This window comes from Aethina tumida, chromosome 6 (genome assembly GCF_024364675.1).
Source record: "Aethina tumida isolate Nest 87 chromosome 6, icAetTumi1.1, whole genome shotgun sequence".
Taxonomy (NCBI): Eukaryota; Metazoa; Arthropoda; class Insecta; order Coleoptera; family Nitidulidae; genus Aethina; species Aethina tumida.
In genome coordinates this window covers 18144089-18170665 of record NC_065440.1, presented here as the reverse complement: position 1 = coordinate 18170665, position 26577 = coordinate 18144089, and the positions used below count along the sequence as shown (strand labels likewise).

General features: G+C 37.0%; 8 protein-coding genes and 1 non-coding gene across 13 annotated transcripts; 3 read left to right on the top strand and 6 right to left on the bottom strand.

The window, feature by feature from the left end:
* Positions 1–19: 19 nt before the first annotated feature.
* Positions 20–1893, bottom strand: LOC109598439 (carbohydrate sulfotransferase 11). Of its 2 annotated transcripts, XM_020014353.2 has the most exons (4): positions 1800–1893; positions 1480–1736; positions 635–882; positions 20–584 (listed from the first exon to the last, which is right to left on the bottom strand). In XM_020014353.2, the coding sequence occupies exons 2-4, from the start codon at positions 1733–1735 to the stop codon at positions 171–173; spliced, it is 918 nt and encodes a 305-aa protein (XP_019869912.1). In that variant the 5' UTR covers position 1736; positions 1800–1893; the 3' UTR covers positions 20–170. The 2 variants fall into 2 exon arrangements, with proteins under 2 accessions (XP_019869912.1, XP_019869911.1); XM_020014352.2 differs by lacking the exons at positions 1480–1736; positions 1800–1893 and adding an exon at positions 1114–1310 and having other exon boundaries at positions 635–1053.
* A 1585-nt stretch (positions 1894–3478) lies between these two features.
* On the bottom strand, positions 3479–4304 carry LOC109598446 (uncharacterized). The gene is made up of 2 exons (XM_020014361.2): positions 3967–4304; positions 3479–3909 (listed from the first exon to the last, which is right to left on the bottom strand). Exons 1-2 carry the CDS (start codon positions 4261–4263, stop codon positions 3697–3699), a joined length of 510 nt encoding a protein of 169 aa, XP_019869920.1. The 5' UTR covers positions 4264–4304; the 3' UTR covers positions 3479–3696.
* Positions 4305–5432: 1128 nt separating this feature from the next.
* LOC109598451 (transcription elongation factor SPT5) lies at positions 5433–9896 on the top strand. The gene is made up of 5 exons (XM_020014364.2): positions 5433–5580; positions 6349–6532; positions 6594–6914; positions 6978–8644; positions 8750–9896. Exons 2-5 carry the CDS (start codon positions 6357–6359, stop codon positions 9802–9804), a joined length of 3219 nt encoding a protein of 1072 aa, XP_019869923.1. The 5' UTR covers positions 5433–5580; positions 6349–6356; the 3' UTR covers positions 9805–9896.
* A 343-nt stretch (positions 9897–10239) lies between these two features.
* LOC109598454 (GILT-like protein 1) lies at positions 10240–13776 on the bottom strand. The gene is made up of 4 exons (XM_020014368.2): positions 13498–13776; positions 11353–11487; positions 10719–11004; positions 10240–10667 (listed from the first exon to the last, which is right to left on the bottom strand). The coding sequence occupies exons 1-4, from the start codon at positions 13588–13590 to the stop codon at positions 10414–10416; spliced, it is 768 nt and encodes a 255-aa protein (XP_019869927.1). The 5' UTR covers positions 13591–13776; the 3' UTR covers positions 10240–10413.
* Positions 13777–15354: 1578 nt separating this feature from the next.
* On the top strand, positions 15355–16971 carry LOC109598455 (trypsin-2). Of its 4 annotated transcripts, none has more exons than XM_020014369.2 (5): positions 15355–16053; positions 16106–16264; positions 16311–16455; positions 16502–16751; positions 16798–16971. In XM_020014369.2, the coding sequence occupies exons 1-5, from the start codon at positions 16005–16007 to the stop codon at positions 16942–16944; spliced, it is 750 nt and encodes a 249-aa protein (XP_019869928.1). In that variant the 5' UTR covers positions 15355–16004; the 3' UTR covers positions 16945–16971. The 4 variants fall into 4 exon arrangements, with proteins under 4 accessions (XP_019869928.1, XP_049825116.1, XP_049825115.1 ...); XM_049969159.1 differs by having other exon boundaries at positions 16305–16455; positions 16502–16734; positions 16790–16971; XM_049969158.1 differs by having other exon boundaries at positions 16305–16455.
* LOC109598452 (P protein) lies at positions 16969–19598 on the bottom strand. Its single transcript, XM_020014366.2, has 7 exons — positions 19538–19598; positions 19334–19486; positions 18467–19283; positions 18305–18420; positions 18111–18249; positions 17138–18057; positions 16969–17089 (listed from the first exon to the last, which is right to left on the bottom strand). Exons 1-7 carry the CDS (start codon positions 19564–19566, stop codon positions 17005–17007), a joined length of 2259 nt encoding a protein of 752 aa, XP_019869925.2. The 5' UTR covers positions 19567–19598; the 3' UTR covers positions 16969–17004.
* A 2117-nt stretch (positions 19599–21715) lies between these two features.
* On the bottom strand, positions 21716–23334 carry LOC109598453 (probable 18S rRNA (guanine-N(7))-methyltransferase). Its single transcript, XM_020014367.2, has 6 exons — positions 23203–23334; positions 23110–23147; positions 22880–23055; positions 22629–22822; positions 22362–22572; positions 21716–21950 (listed from the first exon to the last, which is right to left on the bottom strand). Exons 1-6 carry the CDS (start codon positions 23236–23238, stop codon positions 21781–21783), a joined length of 825 nt encoding a protein of 274 aa, XP_019869926.1. The 5' UTR covers positions 23239–23334; the 3' UTR covers positions 21716–21780.
* On the bottom strand, positions 22043–22126 carry Trnal-uaa (transfer RNA leucine (anticodon UAA)). Its single transcript has one exon. It is a non-coding gene; the product is annotated as a tRNA-Leu (tRNA).
* A 353-nt stretch (positions 23335–23687) lies between the features above and the next one.
* On the top strand, positions 23688–26323 carry LOC109598438 (cell division control protein 45 homolog). The gene is made up of 9 exons (XM_020014350.2): positions 23688–23841; positions 23897–24256; positions 24509–24721; positions 24781–25136; positions 25194–25398; positions 25451–25645; positions 25699–25898; positions 25955–26031; positions 26083–26323. Exons 1-9 carry the CDS (start codon positions 23791–23793, stop codon positions 26145–26147), a joined length of 1722 nt encoding a protein of 573 aa, XP_019869909.1. The 5' UTR covers positions 23688–23790; the 3' UTR covers positions 26148–26323.
* The last annotated feature ends 254 nt before the right edge of the window (positions 26324–26577 follow it).

The window sequence follows — 26577 nt, the reverse complement described above, 5'->3', positions numbered from 1 at the left end:
TCCTAAAATAAAACAAGGATTACGAGTAAAATTTTATAATTAATTAGTTACTATTACAAATATTCTAGGGGACGGACTAAAGAGTAGTAAAAAACATCAAAATATGTACAAAACGTTACAACTAATGACTGGCAAGTAACATGAATCAGGTGAACGGAATGGCAACAGCTTCAGGCCAAATCGTAGCCTAAAAGACTCTCCAAATTGTACCCGAACATTTCGAAGTCCCTCTGGTACAACTTGCGCAGCTCCCCGATTTCCGTTATGGACAACTGCTGTAAGTAGTCTCGGACCAGATCCGAGGTGCCGTGCGTCCTGGTGGCCGGAAAGACGATCGGCGGAGCCCCGATCATGTCGAGGATCGTGGTGGAGTCTTGCCCCAACGTCTCGTAACGTCCGACAAACGTGTAGTTTATGCTGCACGGATGGCACAGATCGTAGATCGGAGTCCAGTGCTCGTTTTCCCTTAAACCCTCCTTAATTATATAACGTACAAATTCGGAGAAGGACGGTCGGCCGGTTTCCACCTCAGAGTCCGTGGCGTTGGTACGATAGTTCTTGATTATGTAACGGCCGAAGCGTAACTGCAAAACATTCATTAAGCCTTTATAACAGCTTGAGACTCGTATAGTACCTTAAAATAAACCGAGGGACCTTCGAATTTGTTCCGATAGGCGGACAAAAGTCTTTCAAAGGGATGCCTGACCATCAAAAAGTTGGTGTAAGTGTTCAAGCAATCCTTAGCCTCCTTTGAGCTTAAATTAGATAATTTTATGGTGGCGTTCACTGTGTGAACGGCCTCAGATGGAATATCTGTTAGTTTTGTGACGTTAGCCTTGCCAGTCAAGACCATCATGACCCTTTTCCAATTTGTACAAGCAACTTTTGGCACATAACAGTACAAAAATTTATGATTGTGATCAACAAGAATGTGGTCCAGAGATGAGACATTCAAACTACGATGTCTGAGTGACTTTTGGTCACAATAAGTTGTGATGGTTGCTTCGCGTGTCATCTGGTCAAGCCAAGGATATTGACTATCATCCAAGGAGGCTAAAATAAAAACACCATGTCCAAAATACGTTTATTTTAAATATTAGCGATTTACTACACCTGTTACTGTTTGTAGGAGCACCACAATTAAGTTTATAAACTTCATAATTGGGCTTAGTCATTTCTTCCAAAAGTCTTCTTCCTTAATTTTTTAACAAACCTGCACACTGATTTGTTTCTTATCCCATACTCAGTGACTGGTTTTCTGAAATCGTCCAGCACTATTTTGGAGTCCACATCTTGCAAATAGTAGGTTTTCCAAATATATTTCCAGTTAATTTTAGTCCTGTTGCGCTGCCTTTGCTGTGTCAGTATGTAGCATCTTTGTAATGCCTTCCTGAGATCCAAAACAGTCGCCCCCTGTTGCGGTATCTATAAAAATCAACCCCTTGTTAACACAAATGCAAATTTCACCAACAAAACAACGTACAACAACACTTAAGGCAGGCTCAGAGTATCGATCAATGGTAACAGTAATGGACTGCCCCTGTAACACGGCAATTTGCGACAGGACCTCCTCGAGGGTGACGTCCACCGGTAGATCCTGCAGCAGCGGATCGCTGGCGGTCAAACGTCTCAGGCTGCTCTGCGTTATTTCCAGCAAGTCTTCGTGCGTGAGAGTCTCGATGTCCGACTGCGAGATTTCGGTCTTCAGGTCCGTACGCGGCGCCTCCTCGACCATTCTAAAAAATGCATGTTTGAGATTAGCGGCGTGTTAGGTGTAAAATGCTAAATTTTGAACGTACATAACGGTAAATTCGTTTTAATTGGGGCGCGCGAAATTTAAGGTTAACGATTGTTGGGAGTTGTTTATGGGAATTTTTACGTTTATAACCTTTCGTATGTAACCTGGGTTGCTTGCAATATTCTTATAAATGTTTTAAATTTTGTTGTATTTTGGAAATTGGGTTGAATATTGCAATTTATCAAAAACTAATGGTAAAATTATTATTTTTAATAGTTTTGTGAAGCTCACCAAGGCACTAATTCCTTATTTAGCAATATCTAATAAACTACTTTTATTGAATAATAAATTTTAAAATAGAAAAATATTAGAATCTTTAAATATGATTTAATATTATTAATATATTTTAGTACATTTTGTTTAATTTTAATACTTAAACTTTCATTGATAGTCTTCGATACGCCACAAGTAGAGTCCTTCATTAATTTGTATCTGATGTGTAAAGATTAATTGATAATAAAAATAAATATTGAAACTAATACTATATTATTGTCTACAAATATTTATTAATACTATTTTGTTTTCATGGCTATAGATATTGTTTGATAAAAGTCTTAATTATTTTATGAAATGCGTTTAATTTTATAATTATATATTATATAAAATAATTAACTACTTAATTTAAATATGTTGCTAATAAATAACAGCTAATTGAATCAATAATTAACAAGTTAAGTATAAGTTTTAGTCGCAAATAATAAATTTATCGAGATAATTTACTAATTGATCCAAATGATTGATTGAATCATATTCACTCAATTTTCAAACATCAAATTTCAAACTAAATGTCTGAATAAAAAATATTTTGTAGCACTGAATGAATTCATTCATTAATAACAAATGCAATACCAAATTGATATTCTTTCTAATGTGAATCCTTGAACTTTTATCACTACCAAAACAGCATATATATGCAAAATAGTCGCAACTCGAGATTTGTAACACAAAACTAGTATACCACTCCACAACTCATTTACATAAACATCTTTTACCAGGTACAAAGGTTGCGATGTCACTTCACCTTCACCAACAACTAAACCATAAAGAAATGTTGCAATCAGATAAAACTAACGTTCAGCACAGAAATGCGTTTATTATGTTCTGTAACTATAATTAAAATCGCTCCCTTCCACACATGTACACTCACGTTACAGAAACCGAATACGAAGTGGGGTATTTCGATTGATTACGCGTCTATTAACTGATGAATGACCAATCAAGAGTTTTTTGTCGGCTTGTTTGTTAACGTTTTATTACTTACGGATGGTTACTCAAGGTACGCACTAATCAGTGATGAGTAATGAGTGTGTTTTACTTTAAGGAATTCATTTGATAAGTTTGTTTAACAAAACTAGTTGTAGCAATAGTATTAACAATTGTTAATGCTAAGTAAATAAAGGAAACAGCATTTAAATATTAAATAATATGTGTAACTTATCATTAAATCCATTTACTGGTTGTAAGTTAAGTTCTATATAATTTAACATTTCTACAGAAGTTTGATACTGTTAAATAAATGAAACAACAGTTATATATCAAATAATATATTTATATATTTAATTTTTTTTTAGAAATTCATCATCTATTGAGTTTGCCTGACACAACTGGTTGTAGCAACTTTTTTTCTGGACAATTTAACACTTTTCCAGGAATTTAAACAAGTAAACAAATGAAACAACATTTAAATATCAAATAATTATATAATATTGAATTAATAGACAATAAATCAGTCTCAACAAAAAAATGTGATGGGAAATAATGGTAAATAAATAGGAATGTGGGCGAAACGCATGATAATAAAATTAATAAATATTACAAATAGCTTGTTAAAATCAAGCTACAAAATTTCATGGGTGAACAATACAATAAATACTGTAATAAACTTATACAGTAATGTTTTATCTGCGATATTTCATGGGGGTTGTATTTAATGGCTGGTTCTCTTTGTCATAAGTGGTGCTGTTGTAAGGGCTGTCAAAGCCAAAAGGGCTGTATAATTTCACTGGAGTCCTGCCCAATATCTGCCTCGCTAACGTGTCCGGTGTGGCGCAATTCGGAGTCATCGGTCCTTCTTCCAGGATTTCCCTTCGCTTCGTCGAAATTTTGAATTTCTAAAACACATGTAATAATGCATAAAACCATAGACAAGAAATTAATTAATAGTTTACCTGCGAAATTGATCCGAAAGTGGTGCGAACCGTGTTGAATGTCTTCGATATCCTCTCCGCCCCATTCCTGAGCACCTTTCTGGTGTTCACGTTGAACGATAGGGCCGACAACACGCTCCTATCGTTCGATTTCGAATCGTCGCCGTCGAACTTGTCCTGTAAATTCTTCCGGCAATTCTCCATGCCCGCACTTCTAGTGCTGGAACTCGATGAATTCGCCGACGTGTTGCGTCTGAAGCTGAAACTGTCACTTTTGATCGGCAGCATTTCTCTTCGTTGTTTGTTTATGTTTGGCATTCGAATTTTTGAACGGAAGTGACGGTTACTCGTTGTTTTCGTAACGGGAATGAAGTTAGCGGCGCTGTTGTCATGACAACCGATTCAAATTTAAAATTAAGTGAAACTTTAAATTAAAACAAATATTTTTTGTTACGTTTAATTGAGATTATTTAAAAATAAATATTTTAATAGGTGAGTATGAGTATAAAAAACAATATTTGATTTGTTTTAATACTTACATTTTATATTTTTAACATGCGTATGTGCTGTCATCTCTGGGCCAACAGCAGGAACATTTCAATAAAATTAATATTTTTAAAATTTAGTAAACAATATATTATTTTAAACTTGTGTGTAAAATCTATGTAATTTAATAATAGAATAAATAGGTAATAAAACTTCAGTTACACGTTAAAATTTATATATAATTCATGTAAGTATCACAAAATTAATTACACAACGAATAAAAATCATAAAGTGCTGCTCTGGTCACTTCTTTCCACCTAAAAATATTTAAATAAGTTACACAACATTAGAAAAACTTTAAGGTTCACCTTTCTTTCCTCCTTTTGCTGGTTCTTTCGTAGCACCTTTCGCCTCGGTTTTCGTTGCACCGCCACTTTTTTTCTGAAAATATTCATTAAGACTTATCATAAATGATCACAGTAATTATATTTACGTCTTGAGCTGGTGGATTTCCACCTTTGTTTCCACCTTTTCCTTTACCCATTATTATTAGGTCTTGTTGAACGAGTCGTTGTTTATTTTGTACGCAGTGCAATTGCGAAACACCAATTGTTAGGGCAATGTCACCTATTTTTGGACGTTTTGGCATCGTTTCCCAAAAATTCTCGAAAATAATTTAGTTGCACCACCGAGACAAAAAATTGCAGATCTATATTTTATGCATGTTTTAAGTATGTTTTTGTTTGTCTATGATGTAATATATTAATCAAATAATGCATAATTAAATCACAATAAATAGGATTTAATTAGGAAAATCAATTTATAAGCTTACATTTAGGTACTCACCACTCATAATTAAAGGTTTACAAAGTTATAGTCTTTTAAATGGACACCTAGGTATTTATTAATACGTATTGTTAGGTATAACAAAATTAAATAATTTTCGTATAAATAACACAACCAAAATCGATTTTAAACATTTAATTTTAATATTCACAAGTGGCCCGGAAGAAGAAGAGCGAAACGTCAATTTGTTGAGGTCAAGCTCCAGAGTTTGTTTTTGGGTGTTATTTTTGTTGTGGACGGTTTTTCTGGCTGTGAATAATAATTTTGTGTAGCCAAATTATTGGATTTGATAACCCCAACACGGTGAGTGCCAAAAATTACGTTAAAATGGCATTATAAAGGCAAAAAACTTGACAGCTTGTGTCGCTTCATAACCTATAAAGATATTTTTGACTTTTATTAAACAATTGGTCGGTTTTTAATTTGTTTATGTGGATTTTTGTTTTGTAATTGAAGGCAGCTAATTTATAACATTCTTGTTTTATGTTGAAATCGTACATTTTATATTTTTGGCCTAACGTACAAGTTTTGGGGTGTTCCAACCTGTTTTATACACACATTTTCAGCTATTTTTATTTGTTCTTAAATTTTATATATATTTCTAAATACGTTATCGTTGTATATAAAATCAGTTTGTTAAAAATGTTTTGTTGGAAGCAATAAACCCATTTACTTCATGTTTGGTTTTCGAACAGTAGAGACACTTCCTAAATAAGTCTGTATAAAGTTGGAACAGACAGAAACTTCTCAAATCCTTCATTAAATGAACATTAAAGTTTTGCATTAAATCAATTTCCTAAAAAGTCCTGTATAATGATAAGATAATAATACTTTTTGATCAGTTCTGCCTTAAAATATTATAGTTATGATATTTTCTAAATGATTCTGTATAATACTAAGATAGATTGCAACTTCCTAAACAGTTCTGTATCAAATTAAGACAGTTGAAATACTTCTCAAACTGTTTGGCATTCAATTAAGATAGGTGAAATACTTATTCAACAATTCTACCATAAAATATAAATATTTGTGTTGTGTTATTGTTTCTTCACATGTGCACCACCGTTCCAGGTCCAATAATGTCGGATTCGGAGGCGAGCGCGTACTCCGACAATGAGAATGGATCGGAGGCGGGTTCGGTGAGGTCCCGCAGCTCTCGTGGCAGTGCGCGCAGTCGCAGTCGCTCACCGTCCCGTTCGCCGTCCAGAAGCCGTTCGCGCAGCCGCAGTCGCAGCCGGTCCGGAAGTCGATCTGGGTAAGAACTTTTTTATCCCAGTATATCAATAAACCAATTAACAAAATATTTTTAATAATAGTTCTGAGGCGAGGGAGGCACGTTCTGGCGGCGAAGACGTGGCGGACGAGGAGGAGCCAGAAGGAGAAAGCTTAGACGAAGATGAGTACGACAGCGAAGAGGATGAAAGCGACGACGGACGTCCGGCCAAGCGTAAGAAAGGTCACAAGGACCGGTTCAGGGATTTCATCATCGACGAGGCCGAAGTAGACGACGAAGTCGAAGATGAGGACGAATGGGAGGATGGTGCCCAGGAAATCGGCATCGTGCCCAACGAAGTGGACGAATTCGGTCCCACAGCTCGGGAAATCGAAGGCAGAAGACGTGGCACCAATCTGTGGGAGTAAGTCCTCATAAACCAACCAAATCACAAACTACTTATTAACGATTTTTTGTACGTTAACAGTGCACAGAAGGAGCATGAAATCGAAGAGTACCTCAGGAAGAAGTACGCCGACGACACAGCGGCTGCCCGTCATTTTGGAGATGGTGGCGAGGAAATGTCAGACGAAATTACGCAACAAACCTTGTTGCCTGGGGTTAAAGACCCCAACTTGTGGATGGTTAAGTGCAGGATAGGCGAGGAAAAGGCCACCTGTTTGTTGCTGATGAGGAAGTTCCTGGCGTTTCAAAACACTAGCGAACCCCTACAAATTAAATCAGTTGTCGCCCCTGAAGGTGTAAAAGGTTACATCTACATTGAAGCCTATAAACAACCTCATGTTAAGGCGGCGATAGAAAACGTCGGTAACTTAAGGATGGGCATGTGGACCCAGCAAATGGTTCCCATTAAAGAAATGACGGACGTTTTAAGAGTGGTCAAAGAACAGACTGGTCTTAAGTCCAAACAGTGGGTCAGGCTCAAGCGTGGGTTGTACAAAGACGACATTGCTCAAGTGGACTACTTTGACATGGCCCAGAATCAAGTCCACTTAAAATTACTCCCGAGGATTGACTATACGAGGCTGAGGGGTGCCCTCAGGACCACCCAGACTGAGTCAGAGGCGGAAAAGAGGAAGAAAAAACGTAGGCCGCCAAGCAAGCCTTTTGATCCCGAAGCAATCCGTGCTATCGGCGGAGAAGTTACTTCGGATGGTGACTTCTTGATTTTCGAAGGCAACAGATACTCCCGTAAAGGGTTCTTGTACAAAAACTTCACCATGAGTGCCGTGCTGATTGAAGGAGTGAAACCAACGTTGGCGGAACTCGAACGCTTCGAGGAACAACCCGAGGGCATAGACTTGGAGTTGTCCACGGAGAAAGAGGATAAAGTCGTGACGCATTCCTTCAGCGCCGGCGACAACGTGGAGGTATGTGAGGGTGAATTGATCAACCTGCAAGGTAAAATCATCAGCATAGACGGCTCGGTGATTGCCATGATGCCCAAACACGACGACTTGAAGGAGTCGTTGTACTTCCAAGCTAACGAGCTGAGGAAGTACTTCAAAATGGGTGACCACGTCAAAGTGTTGGCGGGCCGTTACGAGGGTGACACAGGTCTGATTGTACGGGTTGAGAACAACAGGGTGGTGCTGATTTCTGACTTGACGATGCACGAAATGGAGATCCTGCCTAAGGATTTACAGTTGTGCACTGATATGGCGTCAGGTGTTGATTCTTTGGGTAAATTCGAATGGGGTGACATGGTTAATCTGGACGCTGAAACTGTGGGCGTCATTGTAAGGCTTGAACGTGAGAATTTCCATGTTTTAAACATGCACGGCAAGGTTGTTGAATGTAGACCTGGTTCGTTACAAAAACGGCGATTGAATCGCTTCACAGCCGCCCTGGATTCGTATCGCAACAGTTTACATCGGAGGGATATGGTCAAAGTTATCGATGGGCCGCATAACGGTTTCTCAGGGGAGATAAAACATTTGTACAGGAATTTTGCCTTCCTGTACTCCCGTACGTATTTACAGAACGGTGGTATCTTCGTTTGTAAGACAAAGCACTTGCAACTGGCTGGTGGTACCAAGAACTTGCCGAGTGCTGAACTTGGTTCTGGAATGGAGTTCATGTCGCCCAGGAGGGCGTCACCTATGCATCCGTCCAGTGGCGGAGGCGGAGGAGGTAAATATTCATTTTGTCTTTTAATGATTTTCTTTAACTATAGATAAAAATTACGTCATTATCACTTCTTCAACATTTTTTTAATTCTTCATTAATTTTTTACAGGAGGTTTCTCTGCTCCGATTGGCGGCGGCGGAGGCGGAGGAGGAGGTCGCGGACGAGGCAGGGTGACCCGCGACCGCGACATCATCGGTACCACCATCAAAATAACACGTGGGCCTTACAAGGGCAATATCGGTATCGTCAAAGACGCCACTCAAGCAACAGCACGTATCGAACTGCACACCTCCTGTCAAACCATATCGGTGGACAGGAACAACATCGCAGACGTGGGGGCCACCGCTGGCAAAGAAGGCAGCTTCACCAGCTATGGCAAGACTCCCTCGTACGCCGGCAACCAGACCCCATTGTACAGGGACACTGGCAACAAAACACCGATGTGCGATTCCGGTTCCAGGACACCTCTGCATTACGGTTCAATGACGCCACTGCACGACGGCTCTCGCACCCCCAACGCCCACTCGGAATGGGACCCGAGCATCTCCAACACATACCCAAGTCCTGGCTACAATCCCAGCACTCCTGGCTACCAGATGAACGGTCCCTTCACGCCGCAAACTCCCGGTACGATGTACGAGAGCACCTACAGCCCCTACCAGACCTCGCCTGGTTACCAGAGTGCCATTTCCACCCCCAGTCCGGGCACAGGTTACGGCCAAAGTCCGGCTAGTAATAATCCGTACAACACCCCCAGCTCTGGCTACAGCCCCAACATGCAGTACAATCCCCAGACACCGGGAGCCGGTTTGGACGTCCTACCCATGACCGACTGGCACACCGTCGACATAGAAGTACGAATCAGGGATAGTCACGATGACGCAGGCCTGGTGGGACAAACGGGCGTGATCCAGAGCATTTCCGGCGCCCTTTGTTCCGTTTTTCTGCCGGAAGAGGACCGTGTCGTTACCATTATGTCGGATCATTTGGATCCGGTGACGCCGCAGCGTGGCGACGAGTTCAAAGTTATTATCGGGGAGGAGAGAGAGGCGACCGGCGAGCTCTTGTCCATTGATGTGCTAGAAGGTGTCGTTAAGATTAAGGAGGAGATTAAGATGTTGCCGCTGCAAAACCTATGCAAGATGAGGAAGGCGGAGCACTAATCTAGTTTATTTTATACATGTCATGTATAAACGTATTTTTAAAATACTTGTTGGCTTATAGCTGCAAAATAAAATTAATTGCAACAATATAATTGTGTTTTATTTTTTCTTAAATAAACTGACTAATTATTTTAATAATGGTTAATTCCGTAATTCCCCACACTTCTCCTATTTTTAACATATTTTTGACTTGAGAATTATTACTAAGTTTAAAAAAAATCAAAAAGTCAATGTGTATTATAATTTAATTACTCTCCATACTTTCTTTTCGTCAAGGTTTTCTTCAAAAATTTGTCAGTTTTTCGAAATTTTCACTCCTTGACCTGTTTTTTGAATTTCTTGTATATCTGGCAGCTGAAAGTTCACCAAACTTCAAAATAAAATTCACTATAATGTGTCCACAGTTCTATTGTTTGTACGGTGAATTAAAAAAGCTTGTAGGTAGTATTTTTTTATTACAAATAAAAACATTCACAATATCTCTCTGGTAAGACGTCATAAATAGCCTAAACTAAAAAAAATACTTAAGTAGACACGTTGTTGAAGTACAATGAAGGCAACGAGGGTGACATTTAAAAGGCAAAACGGGAGGGAACACCGACGATTCATTTACCACAACTTCGCAACCACCAACGCTACGATCATGGCGAAAACGTTGACGGATTGGGAGAAAGCTGAGTTTTTGGAACATTCAGCTGGTTTAGGTTCGTCGATATATTGGCACAAGGCTTTGACGAAGTTCTTCTGGGCCAGCTGGCTGTCTTCCTCTTTGTACTGGTTCTTGAAAACGATTGTTGGCACGCTCTTCAACGGGTTCTGGAGGAGGTCCGTTTGTTTGCCGTACTGGGCCAAGAAGTTAGAACCTGCGAACCACAAATTAATATATCACGTACAAGTTAACGCAAGAAACTTACCATCGGGGTGGTTGGCGCAGTTGTCAATGTAGTTGATGTTGTTCACGTTGTTCCACAGTCCGCATTCCTTGCTGGTGAACGACATTTGTGGTTCGGCGTTTTCATTTTTGACGGCCTTGTCCATCAAGCAGTTGACAAATCCAGTTGCGACCTTATTGTATCCCAAACCGGGAGTAGGTTGGCCGCCATCGATTAAATGAAGGGCACAGGCGTGTAATTTGTTGCCGTAACATTCAATATCGCCGTGATGGCATTTGAACTCGTACTGGTTAATGTTGAACTCCGTCTGTAACATTTTATTGCACACTGTTTGTTTACAATAACAGTTGTAAAGTGTGAATTTTCCCTGACGCTAATTGCTTTAGCCAGCAACATTTTTTTGTTTTAAATAATAGTGATTTATAGATAGAAAAGAACAATTCCATTGTTGCGCAGCAACAATGCGAAAAACTAACGGCAAATGAATCATAATGATAATTGCATTAATTAACTGCACCATTATTTTATCCTACGTGACTTTTTCCTTCAACGTTACTTCACGTCAAGCAGTTTGTTGTTGCAATTTGTTATTTTGTTTATATTTATTAAATACAGTTTACGACCAGCTTCCTCTATAAAAATTCTAGATACTCACCGTGGTTTTACCGTACGGAACGAGGGTAAGATTAACATACTGGGCCAGTTCACCCTGCAACGACGGATAGAGTTGTTGTATGAAGAACTTCCGGGAGTCCGGACAGAGCGACTCGTAGTAGACACCCACGTTCACCTGCAAAATACGGATGCTAAATTTAGGCACGGTTTGATGAGAAATCGATCGGCATCTGTCCTAATTAACTACGTGCTGCCCCATATATAATTTCGAAGGGCAGATGTTTGTAATTTAATTTATGAATCATGAGTAAGTAGTAAATTGCTGGACGGTTTGTTGTCGGTTTTGAAACGTGAAGGTGAGGCACGAATGGATAACGGAATTATAATTGCCGGAGCTGGAAAATGCGATGTGATAAAATGGAAATGATCCGATGGAATGTGTTTGTAATTTATGTGGAATTTATATAAAACTGTGTTGTCTTGAATAATAATGGATTTTTAATGGTTTTTAAGGGGAAAACTAATATAAAATACACCCTATTCATCTACATCTAATAAAAACTTAAAAGTTATTGCCTATAAACAGAATTTGTGTAAAAAAATACAAAAAAAAAAAATGAATTTAACATTTTTTAAGTAGTAAAATCATATAAAACATCTCCTAGTCCTTTATACGTAATAAAAACATAGAAATGATTGCGTATAAACAAAATTATGTAAAAAATACATACATTTAGAAAAAAGAGACATTTTCAAGTATTTTGAAGAAACTTTAACGAAAGAATGAATGAATTTAATAATTTTTAAGAGGTAAAATTATATAAAACATCTTCTAGTCCCTTACACTTAATAAAAACATAAAAATAACTGCCTATAAACAGAAATTATGTAAAAAATACATAAATTTTGGGAAGAAGAGGCAATTTCAAGTATTTTGAATAAACTAGAACGAAAGAAGGAATGAAATTAGTAGTTTTTGAGATGTAAAATGATATAAAACATCTCCTAGTCTCTTAACCTCAATAAAAACATAAAAATGATTGCCTATAAACAGGAATTATTTAAAAAAAAATACAAAAATTTAGAAACAATTTGAAACATTTTGAATAAACTTTAACGAAAGAAGAAATGAGTTTAATAGTTTTTAAAAAGTAAAATCATATAAAACATCTCCTAGTTCCTTACAAGTAATAAAAACATAAAAATGATGCCTATAAACAGAAATTATGTAAAAAAATACAAAAATTGAGCAAGGAGGGACAATTTCGATAATTTTGAAGACACTTTAAGGAAAAAAATGAATTTAATACTTTTTAAGTAGTAAAATCATCTCCTAGGTCTTTATAGGTAATAAAAACATAGAAATGATTGTCTATAAACAAAAATTATGTAAAAAATATATAAATTTAGAAAGAATTTCAAGTATTTTGAATAAACTTTAACGAAAGAAGGAATGAATTGAATAGTTTGTAAAAAGTAAAATCATTTAAAATGTCTTCTAGATCCTTACACTTTATAAAAACATAAAAATGGAAGAACATTTTGAAGAATACTTAACGATCAGAAAGGTTGGGCCACCATTAAATTAATATAAGATCTTTTAATCACACACACTTGATAAAAATTTATAAAATCATTGCCTATAAATAGAAATTATGTAAAGAAAAAATCGTGACCTCGCCAGTGAAGTTATAAATAAAATTCCAGTCCATTATGAAAATGAATTTGCCTTTAAATTCGACCAGGGGACAACGTTAGGTTGTCTAAAATTTCAATTTAAACCGTAAATTACGAATCCAAAAAGTTAACGAGGAAAAATGTGGGTGCACAATCAATTAATTAAAACCGCATTTAAAACACGCTCGAGTTTCGTCTACTTCGGAGCAACAGGTCGAAGAGGAGGAGTGTTCAATTTGTAAACAACCGTTATTGTATGCCTCCACGTCGTCCGCACACCTAAAAAAAACCGCCGCGCAAAACACAAAACACACATACAGAACAGAACAGGTTGTGTGCGAAAATATCGACAACGAACCAAAACTAGTTTTCGCACTGAGGCGATTTCGCAATTGTGCACGAATAGCAATTGCATCAATCTAGGCGGGTTCGCCTTTCCGTCTTGCACTTTCACCCGTCCGTTCACACAACAATCTTAAATGCCAATATCATTGGGGGGTAAACTCACCCGGTGCTTCGAATGGTCCATGTGTTCGTGGTCGTGCTGGGCGGCCGCCCCGCAAACGTACAGGCAAACCAGGAGCGCGACTGCGGGATTCATCTCGGCGGCTTGGCTGTGTGTGTGTGCGTTCTTCGACGGTGGACGCGGCGTTTGTGTTGTGCCACTGTGGTGAACGCGGCGGCGGGGATTGTGGGTCACGGGACCGTTTGGTCGATTCTGACCTAGTGAGGCGAGGGTCCGGAGGAACGGTTGGCGGCGTTTCGAATATGGGGGGGATGGTGGTGACGAGGTGCTAACAAACCTCGTGATTAATGTTTTTGGGGTTTGTGTTTGTGGAAATTGGTTACGTCTTGTTGGTTAATGATTAAATTATGGGTTTATGGTTGTTGAATGACTTTATTACCTATCGAACGTATGATTCATGTTCATTCACTCGTGTTCAAATTGATAAGCTTTCTGGAAACATGATTGTTGTTCAATAATTTGTAGATTATTGGAGTTCCAAATCATACAATAATAAATTTATTCTTATTACTATTAATTAACTTCTTCCTTTTGCGATTTTGTATTTAAAGAAATTAGTAATGTTATGATTATCTGCTAAAATGACTTGTATTACTTATCTAAAAGTATAATTCATAAATTTATCCTTGATCAAATTGATAAACATTCTGTAAACTGGTTTCTTGATCAACAATTTATATATTATTAGGGTTCAAAGTTATACTTATATTTTTATTATTATTATATTAGTTTCTTGATTTTGAAATTTTATATTTAAAGAAATTAGTAATGATTTGAAGGCTGATCATTAAATCATACTTGTAAACTTATTTTTATTACTCACTTAACAGTGTGATTCACAAGTTTATCCTTGTTCAAATTGATAAACATTCTGTGAACATGTTTTTTGATCAATAATTTATTGATTATTGAGGTACCAAGTCGTACAATAAGACTCCTGAATAATATAATTGTATCTTTATTATCATTATGTTAGCTTGATGATTCTAAGGCTTTATATTTAATGAAATTAGCAATGTGTTGTCGATTAAGGATTAACTTACTTGCTGATACTTCTAAAATGACTTTTATTACTCATCTAACAGTATGATTTATGTGTTTATCATTGTTCACATTGATAAACATTCTGTGAACATGTTTCTTGATCAATAATTTATAGATTATTGGTATTTCAAATCGTACAATAAGACTCTTGAATAATATAATTGTATCTTTATCATTATTATGTTAACATCCTGACTCTAAGGTTTTGTATTTAAAGAAATTAGCAATGTGTTGTCCATTGAGGAGTAAGTTATATGCTGATACTTCTAAAATGACTTTTATTACTCATATAACAGTATATTTATGAGTTTATCCTTGTTTAAATCGATAAACATTCTGTGAACATATTTCTTGATCTATAATTTATTGATTATTGGAGTTCCAAGTTGTACAATAAGACTCCTGAATAATATAATTGTATTTTTATTATTATTATTATGTTAAGTTCTTTGATGTTGGGGTTTTTTATTTAAAGAAATTAGTAATGTGTTGTCAATTGAGGATTAACTTATGTGCTAATATTTCTAAAATAACTTCTATTTCCAATCTAACAGTCTGACTCATGACTTTATTCATATTTATTTATTAACATTCTGTTAACATGCTGTCCTAAATAACTTAATATTATCATTATTATTATAATGGTTTCCTGATTTTTGGTTTTATTTTGAAGAAAACTGATAATGTTTTGTCGGTTGTGTGTGGTGAACAACTTATATTATTTATCTAAGTGTTTGTCATGATTTTAACAACACAATACTTACCGAATATATTTTTAATAGTACAGAAGTGTTTTTGACCTGTGATATTTATAAAATGTGAACTTTTACTTAACATTTGAATATTTTTAGTTGTTTCGTTATTACACATTTATTTATTTGGCAATGTTCCTTATTACAGATATCTTTTATGAGTCTTTTTGTACAAACTGTGGCTTAACAACTGTGTCTTTTATGCATGTATATGTTTTGACATGTCACGTGATAATAAAACTATTATCATCGTTTGTTTAAACATAATTAAGTACTTTAATACAAAAACTACACTAAAAACACTCACAAATATTTGTTTATTAGAAAATAATGTTTATTAAGTAAATTATGAAAGTGATTGGATGTTATCTAAACAAAATCTGAGCAAATATTTGAAGGAAATCGTTACTAATTATGGTAATTAAACAAATGCGTTGTGCAAAGGTGCATAAAACTTTCTACAGTCACTGCGTTATTGGCAAGCACAAAAATGTTATAAACCAAACAATGTAAAATAAAACAGATAACCCAATCGCAAAGACAACAATGAAAAAGACAAAACAACCAATGAAAAACCAATTAGAATCATTTTAGTGCAGGACTTGTGCAACACGAATACGACCCATATAAAATGACGTATTCAACCCGATAACATAAAAAGGTTTCGTCGAAAAATGCACATTTTATCACATAATGTCTAACAATCCAGTCACATTATTGCAATGTCTGTTATTGTTTACCGGTAAGCCACAAAGCTGACACAAGCCCAAACAATAATAGAAACTAATTCGTAGTGGTGCAGGCCAGAAACAGGATAATAGGTGGTTATAATGCTGACATCAAGGACCACCCCTACCAGCTACAACTATTATCTGATGGCCAGTTAATCTGCGGTGCTGTTTTAATCTCCAACACCTACGCCTTGTCCGCAGCTCACTGTTTCCATTCATCAGGTACTAATTTACTTCACAATTTCAGTAGATGATTCATTAGTTTCAGGTTTGTACAAAATCAGGGCGGGTACTTCTTTTGTGAACCGGGGAGGCCAAATTAGGAACATTAAAAATGCTTACATTCATCCCAGCTACGTTAAAGAAGAGGTGGACTATGACATTGCCATTTTGGAACTGGATCAACCCCTAAAGTTTGTAATTGAAACTGAATTTCAAGACTTAATGTTTGTTTTTCAGTTATTCTTCAACAATACAGCCAGTTAGACTTCCAAGAAAAAACGAGTTCCCTCCACCAGGTCAGGAAGGTATTGCCTCAGGTTGGGGTACGATGGATCCATCAACAAATCGAATGCCCAATCGATTGCAAGCTGTGAGATTGCCAGTACTTGATGTACAAGATTGCCAGTATTATTACAGATTCATTACGAAACTTTCCAAACGTATGTTTTGTGCTGGTTATCATTCGGGAGGCAAAGACGCTTGTCAGGTAAGTTACAAACGTTACAAGACATCAATTTAATATAGTTTTCAAGGGTGATTCCGGTGGTCCCCTTGTTGTTAAAGGTGTGCTTCACGGTTTGATTTCTTGGGGGATCCAATGTGCCACCCCCGGTTATCCTGGCGTCTACGCCAAAGTCAGCGAATTCAGAGATTACATCAAAGTGAATACCGGTATATAAAGGGGTGAAATAAAACAGTTCATGTAGTGTTTTAGTTTTATTTTAAACGAATTAAAATCTTCAATGCCATTGAAGAACAACATGGCAAACAACCAGATAAACAGTAATGATGATGAGGCTTAAAATCATCACAGGCATTCCAACCCTGAAACACAATGAATTAATATAAAACCTTGACATTAATTTGACTTACTTCATGAACTCCAAGAAGGTAAACTTGTAGCCGTGTTGCTCAGCGACTCCAGCACAAACAATGTTCGATGTGGAACCAAACAGGGTACCGTTACCTCCAAAACAAGCACCGAAAGACAGTGCCCAAATTAAAGGTTGCAAGGGTAAGCCAAGTTCTCTGCTGTTGCTCAAGTCTGTGGCAATCCTCACCATCATAGTTGTTAATGGCACGTTATCAACGAATGCTGAAGCTATAGCAGAAACCCACAGCATCAAAATGATGCCCACAGTTAATCTGGAATCTGGACCAACTGACATTATAATATCTTGGGTTTGTTTTCCTATCCACTCTATCAATCCCAACCTGGCCAACGCCTCCATTAATATAAAAAGGGAGGCGAAGAACAAAAGCGTCGACCATTCCACTCGGTTCAGCACCACCTCAGTGTTCTCCTTGTCGTACATGAGCAAAAGCAAAAGTGCCCCCAGCAAAGACGTCCACCCCAATCCAAGCTTACTGAACGCCGGAATGGAGTGAAGGAAAAACACGCAAATAACCAACAACAAAGTTCCCCCGGATTTAATAAGTAGTACCTTATCCTTAATCGGATACCTCTTCCGCAAATCCTCCAGATTCGTCTGATAATCGTCGCTAAAAGCACTCGTGTTCTGCAGCGAAACCTTGAGCAAGTCCTGCAGCTTCGCCGACTTCTTGAACAGCGACTCCCTCACCGCCTCCTCGTCCCGGCTGTAACTGCTAACGGAGGCGGCCGTCCTTTGCCACACGGCGATTTCTCGTTTCAACTCCTGCACCTCGATGGGGCCCGAATATTTGAACTTGTTGGGGTCCCTGTAGGAGTACCTTAGTTGCAGATATATTATTATTAGCGTTATGAACACCCCCCCTCCCATGTGCAAGGTGAACGTTCCGAATGTCACTCCCTGAAATGATTATCGGTTGAAATTTGCTTGATGAATGGGGAGAGTGGTATTACGGATTTGAGCACGTCCTTGTTCGAAGCTATGATGACGTTCGGTGGGTCTCCAATCGGTGTTAAAGCCCCTCCAATGTTGTCAAAGATTAAAGAATAGATTAATATTGGAACTGGATTAAGTTTCATGACTCCACATAATCTAAAAGGCAACAAAAAATGTAACTACAGCTGAGTAAGCCTCAAAAATTACTCACTTTATAATAACTGGTGTTATTAGCAGTGCTGTTGTCACATTATCCAAAAAACTTGACAGGATAGTTGTAATAAAGCAAATCGCGTTGATTAAAGGCCAAATTTTCCCTTCTGTAATCTGGATTACATGTTAGTAAACGATTAAATCTCTTAAGTGAACTTACTTTGTACGCCAACACGGACATGTAGTCAAAAATGCCTGTTTCACTTAAAATAGTGACCAAGGTCATCATGGAAAAGAGCAACAGCAACGTTTCAACGTCGATCCACGAAATTATCTCTGACATTGTAGGTCGTGCATTGAATGCGGCCAAAATTGCCACCGACATAGTACTGGCCAGTATGGCGGCCAAGGTCCTATGCACCACGTCACTAATAATCATGATGTACAGGCCCAAAAGTACCAAAGCCGCATAGTAGATACCATCTTCAGTATTAATCGGTTGGAGGTTGTAACCCAAGGACACGGGGAAGTTAGTGTTCAAATTGGTCTTGATTTTAATTTGCAACAAATGGTAGGACGTGTTGTCGATTTTATGCGGAGACAACTTGAAGACCTTCTTCAAAACGATTTCGGGTACCATTCCAATCAGTTTCTCGTTCACAATCGGCACGTTCCAGACGTCCGATACGTTTCGGAGTAATATTATGTTGGATTTGTTGAGGTCGCGTTCCTTTGAGGGCATTTCATCCACCACTATCATTTGAATGTAGACGAACATGGAGTGCGTCGACAGGTTGCTGTAGTAAAGAGGCAAAAGTGCCCCCTGCAGCATCACAGTCACCTTATCCTGCTTCGGTTTGTTTAGAATGACGTAACTGTGTGATACGTCCTTTGGAACGCTGATCTGGTGCATGTCTTGCACGTTGACGTTGTGAAGCATCAGGAAACAGCTGCAAACCAGCCAGATAAGGATCAGGATGAACATTTTGAAGTGTACGGCGCATAGCTTCCAGTCCGCATTGTTTGGTGGTACCTCACTAAAAGGAACTAGTTAGTAGTTTAATGTTTGGATGCAGTTTTCACTTACTCTTCGCATTCGAGGTAGTTTTCATCGTTTGTATCCATGATGTCGAGGCTTTTGCGTATTGTTTTTGTTTTCAGTGTGTCTGGTGGTTCCAAGTGGATTATTTCTTGGTTTAGGAACACATCGTCACAAAATGCGACATTTTTTCTGGAAGTACTGAAAGTATTTGTTGTATAATTATCCCACTTTTATTATTACTTCACTTACTTGTGGTGGTCTTCATCGTTGTTCGACATATTTAATAAATTATGCTTTTTTTATTATTTTTTACGTTTCGACTATTTAATTTACTATATACAGATTGTACAAAAATATTCAAGATATTAAAAATTAGGATTATAACAGAATTTGTTCCCCAGCTATTGTCTCAGAGATGGCAGTGCGAAAGCATGTGAAAAATCTAATTATAATCATAATTAAGAGAGTTTTTAATTAAAAAAGATAAAATAAATAAAACAGAACTGTTTTAACATATATCATTTTAATGTAATGGTTTATCATATATAAAATAAGATATTCAAACGATTTGTGTAACAATATGAGTTGTTGAGATAATTTACTTATTTAATATTAATAGTACTTTTATAATTTTATATAATTTGTCACAATTCCTGTGCATGAATTTAAAATTCTCATATTATTCTCCCCCATTTAGTTTAAATTTTTTATTAGGCTGTATTCACAAAGGATTTATTAATAAATTATTAAATAAAACACAAGTATTGGTGCAACTTGTGCATTTAAGATATTTAATTTTTGCAATAACAAGTAACAACAGGTGCATGTAAAAAGTGCACAGTGATTTCTTAATTTTTAGACAAGTTATTTATTATCCATGGCGTTCAAAAACGACAGAAAGGAAAAACCTGTTTTGAAAACCTGAAACAATTGTTAAAAAATTATAAAAATAAACTGAAAATTAAATAAATAATTTACCATAACGCAAGTTTCCATATTTATGTTGCAAAAACCGGCTGCAGATAATGTAATTGGTCTGGAGCATCTCATGACGATGAATATTAAATCCTTCTTCAACGAGTTGTTCTCAAAATCATACCAATTCGAATAAAAAAATGTTTGTCCTAGTTTGTAACCCTACAAGAAGTAAATGCAGTGGTGTAGTTCTAAAGGTTTAAAACGTACCTCTTCCATTAACTCCTGGCAAGGTTTGCAGAAGAAGTAAGAGACTGTAACGAAGATTAACAGGAGATGACCAATTCCAATCACTCCATTCCCAATGTCGAAACTACAATCCACATTTAACTAGTTAATTGAAAATTAAATTATACTTGTGCCACCTCGTTTTTATTAAATACATTTCGATGCAAATTCCTGACGTGGCAGTAAAAAACTGGATAAAAACTGGTATCGACATGATAATCTTCAATCTTTCAGCATAGTTGAGCAAAAACTTGTGGTGATTGATGAATTTACCGAGTTGATTTCTTAAAATCTGGTCGTCCACTTCATCAAACCTTAGTTTGGAGACCGTCGAGTTTAGAATTTTGAATTGCATCACCGTCAGCTGCAGAAACGTCGTCATTATGTAATCGTAGGAGTAGAATCCGATGGACCCCAAAGGTATGAATAAAGATTGCACAAACCACACTTGTTTAAGGCTGAGGCTTTCGGGTACGTAACAATAAATAGGGATATCTTTGGGCGATATAAACGGTAGCAGAATGTAAAGTGGTATGGCAACAAAGCAACAATACAAATAAGCTTTTCCAAGTTTATGTATAAGATTCAGCTTTTTTGAGCACTTCTCTTTTATCTTTTCATCATCTTTAAAGCTCCAGAAGCGATCCAGGTCTTTGTACAACTGGTGCAAGTCATCGGAAAACACGAACAATGCTCCAACTTTAGTTAACATCTGTAACTCCTCAATTAACTCATGATGTTGCCAACTAATTTTACTTACAATAGACAGGATAACAAGCGATTCGGCCGCATAGATAAAATTTGAATCAGCATTCAGAAAAAAATCAGCAATTGTCAAAGAAAATGTTAATGTCCACGTGCACAAAAACGTCGGCGTGGTCCAGTGTTTCTTCCGTTTGGTCGGATTCAGGCCGAAATACTCCAAAGTTTTGAAGTACATGTTTATAGTTTTTTTGTAAGACATCCTCGTTACCGGAATGACTTCATAAAACTGGTGGAGTCCGAGCCCACCATCGAGATAATGGGCTCATTTAATATTAAAATTGTTTATTTGTTTGATTTGAATAATTTGTCGTCCCTTCAGTGCATCGAATTTAAATTCTCACATTATTTTTTTCAGGCAACTGCTTGAATTTTTCATAAGGTTTGAGTGCATACGAAATTAACTTGGTTGTGAATATAATTTGGAATAGCAGGTACTTGATTAATAAATAAAATTCGGTGTTGTTTTCAACAATTATATGTTTATATTAAGTATATACAAAATTCAAATATAAATAGATCAAAGTTTAAAATCTTCCGCTTCTTTTCCGTCCAGTATATTTCGAATCTTGTCTCACTTCTTTGCCTTGTTTTCGACGACGCTCCTTTTTCTCTAAGATCCAGCTTCTGCTGCCTTTTTTCAGGGACTGGCCTCGTTGTTGTTTCAGTTTCTCACGTTTTGCCGTGTATGAAACACCTAAAAACACATTATGTTATTAAAATATAATAAAACATAATTTTATAACTAATAGTAACAAAAATAAATTAATTGAACAATAAAAAAGCAACTGTCAGGTGTGGGGTTCGAACCCACGCTCCCTTTCGAGAACCAGAGCTTAAATCTGGCGCCTTAGACCGCTCGGCCAACCTGACGTATAAAACACTGTGCCCTAAATTGGCATATTACGTGCATATAGCAAATAATCTTTTAATTATTAATTTTATGCCCTAAATTTAATAATTAATTTTCAAAAATAATGTCCACCATTCTTAATTAAAATATTATTGTGCAATATAATAAAACTAATTAAAATAGATAATGTCAGATATTGAAAATACAGTCTGTGAGTTTTATTTGAAAATTTTTGGTGTAGGATTGTTTGCATACCATTTGCATCTTCACCAGTTCCTAAAGCTTTGGGCAAAGGCATGTTGCCACCAGTCATAAGTACCAAAAAGTACTTTTTAGCTTTTGTAGAATTAGGGTAATCAACTACAACACCTCCATAAAAACCAGCTTTCATGGCTTGTGAAGTGACCAATTCCATTTGATCAGCATTCTCTGGATAAAATTGAAGAACTGCTCTTGCACTTCTACTCTGTAAAATATTACTTGGTTTAATTTTATTTGATTCACAAATTAGTTGATACTTACCAAACTAGCATACAAAAGGCTGAAAAACTTGTACAACCTTTGCACTGGTTTGTGGGATGATTTATCTGCATTACACAACCATTGTATGGCTGAAATACTAATGGCACCATCAAAAGTGCCTGCTCTAAATGGGCAACCTTGCCCCATGTCTGAAAGTAATAGATCACCCTCAACTTCTCTCTCTACAGCAACATCTAGAAGTAAAAAAATAAAAATTAGATCATTGTTCAAATAAACTATTATTCACCTACCCAACATGGAGGGAGAAATATCCATGCCAACCCAAAAATGACCCTGATCCTCCAACACACTGCCACTCAAACCTGAACCACAACCCACATCCAGCAGGAAACAGGGTTCATCAGGCAGTAGCAACAATTCAATGGCCCTTTCAGACATCTGAACTTGAATGTCGATAATTCTCGAACTAAAACACTCAAATTTAATACCTCCACTTTTTTAATTACTTTTATTTACTTACTTTGAAGTATATTTTCTGGCCTCATCATCATTATAGAACTGAAAACAATAAATACAACAATAAATAAGCCGGATAATTGACTTTACAACTTACGATCTCCGGCGGTGCTAAATATTCAGGTCGAGACATCGTTTAAATTGTCGATTTGGCGAATATTAAAGTTTATAAACAAACTTTTGACACATTCTTAACCCCACTTAACTAACACGTGCTAATCCGAGGAAATCTGGTGCTAATCCAGTTTTTTTGTTTTTGTATGTTGGACAACCTGTTTTGCATTACATTTGTTTGTAAACATTAATTATTTTGTTGTTTTTGATGATTTTATCAAGTATTTTAACATGTTTAAATAAGCAAACAAGGGCTAATTATATTTCTGAGTTTCGTAATGCAAGTTTGTGTGTTCTAAATTAGTTTTAGATGTTTTAATACAGATATTAAAGGCTGGTGTGTAGCACGTTTCGTAAGTACTCTTAGGTAATTGTTTTATAAAATTAAAATCAAGTTGAATTTCTGAGGAATTAAAGAAATTAACGAGGTACAATATGAAATTCTTCAGCTTGGTAATTTTTGCCTCTTTTGTTGGCAGCATTGCACCACGGACCGTTTTTGTTTTGGCGGTTTTCTCAACCAGGTTATCCAGTCAAAATGTCCCTCTAAAATAAAAGAAACAACAATAAAATGTACGTGGAGGACCTGAAAAACGAATTCTACGAGTTTCTAGCCGGAAAGGTGAATTTCCCTGACCAAGAAAACCCACCCCGAATTATCGAAATTAATTTTCCAGCGAATTTTTTTAATGATCCACTACGACATCGACAGCATCTGTACCTGCAAGATCCTCCAGTCCCTGCTCAAATATAAGCACGTACGCTACACGCTCGCGGTCATCCGGGGCATCGAAGATCTGAAAACCGCCTACAGGGAGAACTGCAATGATGTCAAGTATTTTGTACTGGTTAACTGTGGGGGCACCATCGATATTGTCGAGACTCTGGAGGCGGAGGAGGACGTGACGTTTTTTATAATAGACTCACACAGACCCACCGACCTGTGCAACATCTACAGCAATGGGCAGGTTAAACTATTGTCCAGTCCCGAGGATGATGGTGTTGTGCCAGACTTCCATGACATCTTCAGGGAGGAAGTGAGTTATTTATCATTAAATATTATGTGGGGCATTCCACAATGAATTGGACAGTTTGTAGAACATAATTTTTTGGTTTCTAATCAATTTTTTGTCTTACTTTTGTATCAAATTGGATATTTTTACTTGTTTTAATCCTCAATTATCCAATTTGATACTTGTTTTAATCTTCAATTTTAATGTAGAAACCAAAAAATTTAAGCATCTGATTCTGGACAGGAAAGACTCATATAATAAACTGTTTTTAACAAGTCGGACGAAGAAGACGATGAGGAGAACGACGAAGGAGTGGCTGAAGACAATGAAGATGTGGTTGATAGCGACGATGAACGTGAAACACCCGCTGCCAAAAGGCGGAGGCTGAATGAAGAGGCAATCATGAAACGACGAGAGAGAAGACTGTGGGAAGACAACCGTAATAAACTTATGTTTGATTACTCCCAATTCACATACCATGCAAAAGCTGTAAGATTATCCCTTGTATAATTTATTCAAGACATTAATACATGATTAAATATTTCAAGAGTGCAATTTACATGTTCTCGCTGGCGTGGAAGCTAAACAAGGACGACAAAGATCTGGTGTGGCTTGCCATAGTTGCCCTTACAGAACAGTTTTTGTTGGGCAAAATCCACAACACCGAATACACCCTAGAGATGCAAAACTTGCGAGCTCACGTCACCAGGCTACAGAACAAAACCTCAGACACGGACGTTCTTACCTCGTTGAAAATTGGCTGTGAAAGTGACTTAAGACTCACCCTCTACCGCCACTGGTCTGTGGAGGAAAGCCTGAAATACTCCATGTTTTCGGCTGTTAAAATGAAACTGTGGTCTCTGAAAGGTGATAAGAAGCTGCAGGAGTTGCTGGCGGACATGGGGTATAACTATTAATTAATTTGTAATGTTTTTTTCTTTAAATGTTTGTTTTGTTGCAGTTTCCCCTTGGTTCAAAGCAAACAACTGTTCAAGTCGATGGATTTGCAGCTAAGAAAGGAGTTCCACACTTCCCTAGAGAAACTGGCAGACAAATACAACTTGCGGGACATCGTCTACACCTCTTTTACCATCCAATTCGGTTACCGGAATAAATACTGCGCCTCGGACATTGTTTACGCACTTTTGGCCATTTTAGAAGCCTCTGTACGTGTATTTTCATGCCCCCGCAATAAAATGTTAATAAAATTTGTTGTAGGCAAGAGATAAGTCCCCAGAGGAATGCTTCAACTTGGCCCTGGACTGCCTGTCGAGGACGAAAAAGGAGGTGACCGAAAACGCGATAGAAAAGGCTAAAATCATCACTAAAACCGTGTTTAAAACCGTCCAAAGTGCCCTGGACATGAAGCAAATAATCACGGCCGGACCGTTTGTCTACTACATAATCCAAGAAGTAATTAACCACCTTAAAAATTAATAATATCCAATTAAAATGGTTGATTTCAGGGTTGTCTAGAGTGGTACATGTTCTCGCACCTGCACGTGCTGTCGCTGCTGGCCCAGTTCATACTAAGAGCCTACGTGTCCATGTCTAGGAACAGGAAGGCCCCAACGTTGCCCCTGATAGTATCCGCCCCTAAGAATCCCGAGAACGGGACCTGCATAATACTCGGGATTCCCCCATTGTGTGAGGACTCCCCCAAAAGGTATAGGGCAACACTGACAGTAAATCTGGATTTACTAATCGTTTTCCTTTTTGCAGTTTCTTCGGAAAGGCCTTCGAACAAGCGGCGGAGAGAATTCGATGCGATGCGGCGAGTGATTACTTCGATACATCATGTAAATATTTACCGGTTTATGCTTGTGTTATACTAATTATTAATTTTTCAGATTTTGAAATACACATAAAAGACAGGACGAGGTTTTTCGACGCTTTAACTGCCCTTTTAACTTAAGTTTTATATATTTTTTTGTGGTTGTGAATGAACAATGACACGAGTACAAACACCTCAGACATATTAATTGTACATACTTCGATTTTAAGACCAGTATTATTTATTGATTGTACATATAGAATTTTAATTATAATTCATTGTAATATTTTAATATCGAATTAATAATTTTTTATATAAAATAATTGGTTTTATTTAAAATACCAGTACCCACACAGTTTTACTCCCTATTTCTTTTATGTTTTAAAATGACACATAAGAAAAAATATTTTAATTGGTTTATTAATTATATTTTAAACTAACTATCATTCCCATCAATTCGTTAATAATCACGTCTCCTCTTTACTGAAACTTCTCGACAAACTCACTAACCGTATAACCGGTTAATTCAACTCTATCTTCTAATTAGAGTTTGTTTGTATATGTCTATTTT

What these genes read in the sequence shown, in the direction of transcription:
- LOC109598451 (XM_020014364.2), top strand. Translation starts at nt 6,357, where the DNA reads ATGTCGGATTCGGAGGCGAGCGCGTACTCCGACAATGAGAATGGATCG. An exon ending in CGGTCCGGAAGTCGATCTGG is followed by an intron (nt 6,533 to 6,593) that starts GTAAGAACTTTT and finishes TTTTAATAATAG; the next exon opens with TTCTGAGGCGAGGGAGGCAC. An exon ending in CGTGGCACCAATCTGTGGGA is followed by an intron (nt 6,915 to 6,977) that starts GTAAGTCCTCAT and finishes GTACGTTAACAG; the next exon opens with TGCACAGAAGGAGCATGAAA.
- LOC109598453 (XM_020014367.2), bottom strand. Translation starts at nt 23,238, where the DNA reads ATGTCTCGACCTGAATATTTAGCACCGCCGGAGATC. An exon ending in ATTTAGCACCGCCGGAGATC is followed by an intron (nt 23,148 to 23,202) that starts GTAAGTTGTAAA and finishes TATTGTTTTCAG; the next exon opens with TTCTATAATGATGATGAGGC. An exon ending in GCCAGAAAATATACTTCAAA is followed by an intron (nt 23,056 to 23,109) that starts GTAAGTAAATAA and finishes TGAGTGTTTTAG; the next exon opens with TTCGAGAATTATCGACATTC.
- LOC109598452 (XM_020014366.2), bottom strand. Translation starts at nt 19,566, where the DNA reads ATGTCGAACAACGATGAAGACCACCACAA. An exon ending in AACTACCTCGAATGCGAAGA is followed by an intron (nt 19,284 to 19,333) that starts GTAAGTGAAAAC and finishes AGTTCCTTTTAG; the next exon opens with TGAGGTACCACCAAACAATG. An exon ending in TGTCCGTGTTGGCGTACAAA is followed by an intron (nt 18,421 to 18,466) that starts GTAAGTTCACTT and finishes CATGTAATCCAG; the next exon opens with ATTACAGAAGGGAAAATTTG.
- LOC109598439 (XM_020014353.2), bottom strand. Translation starts at nt 1,735, where the DNA reads ATGGTCGAGGAGGCGCCGCGTACGGACCTGAAGACCGAAATCTCGCAG. An exon ending in TGCCTTAAGTGTTGTTGTAC is followed by an intron (nt 883 to 1,479) that starts GTTGTTTTGTTG and finishes ATGTGCCAAAAG; the next exon opens with TTGCTTGTACAAATTGGAAA. An exon ending in GTCCCTCGGTTTATTTTAAG is followed by an intron (nt 585 to 634) that starts GTACTATACGAG and finishes AATGTTTTGCAG; the next exon opens with TTACGCTTCGGCCGTTACAT.
- LOC109598455 (XM_049969158.1), top strand. Translation starts at nt 16,005, where the DNA reads ATGTCTAACAATCCAGTCACATTATTGCAATGTCTGTTATTGTTTACC. An exon ending in GAACTGGATCAACCCCTAAA is followed by an intron (nt 16,456 to 16,501) that starts GTTTGTAATTGA and finishes TTTGTTTTTCAG; the next exon opens with TTATTCTTCAACAATACAGC. An exon ending in GAGGCAAAGACGCTTGTCAG is followed by an intron (nt 16,752 to 16,797) that starts GTAAGTTACAAA and finishes ATAGTTTTCAAG; the next exon opens with GGTGATTCCGGTGGTCCCCT.
- LOC109598454 (XM_020014368.2), bottom strand. Translation starts at nt 13,590, where the DNA reads ATGAATCCCGCAGTCGCGCTCCTGGTTTGCCTGTACGTTTGCGGGGCG. An exon ending in TTCCGTACGGTAAAACCACG is followed by an intron (nt 11,005 to 11,352) that starts GTGAGTATCTAG and finishes AAAATGTTACAG; the next exon opens with ACGGAGTTCAACATTAACCA. An exon ending in CTGCGCCAACCACCCCGATG is followed by an intron (nt 10,668 to 10,718) that starts GTAAGTTTCTTG and finishes TGTGGTTCGCAG; the next exon opens with GTTCTAACTTCTTGGCCCAG.
- LOC109598446 (XM_020014361.2), bottom strand. Translation starts at nt 4,263, where the DNA reads ATGCCAAACATAAACAAACAACGAAGAGAAATGCTGCCGATCAAAAGT. An exon ending in CTTTCGGATCAATTTCGCAG is followed by an intron (nt 3,910 to 3,966) that starts GTAAACTATTAA and finishes CATGTGTTTTAG; the next exon opens with AAATTCAAAATTTCGACGAA.
- LOC109598438 (XM_020014350.2), top strand. Translation starts at nt 23,791, where the DNA reads ATGTACGTGGAGGACCTGAAAAACGAATTCTACGAGTTTCTAGCCGGA. An exon ending in ATGACATCTTCAGGGAGGAA is followed by an intron (nt 24,257 to 24,508) that starts GTGAGTTATTTA and finishes GTTTTTAACAAG; the next exon opens with TCGGACGAAGAAGACGATGA. An exon ending in TGGCCATTTTAGAAGCCTCT is followed by an intron (nt 25,399 to 25,450) that starts GTACGTGTATTT and finishes AATTTGTTGTAG; the next exon opens with GCAAGAGATAAGTCCCCAGA.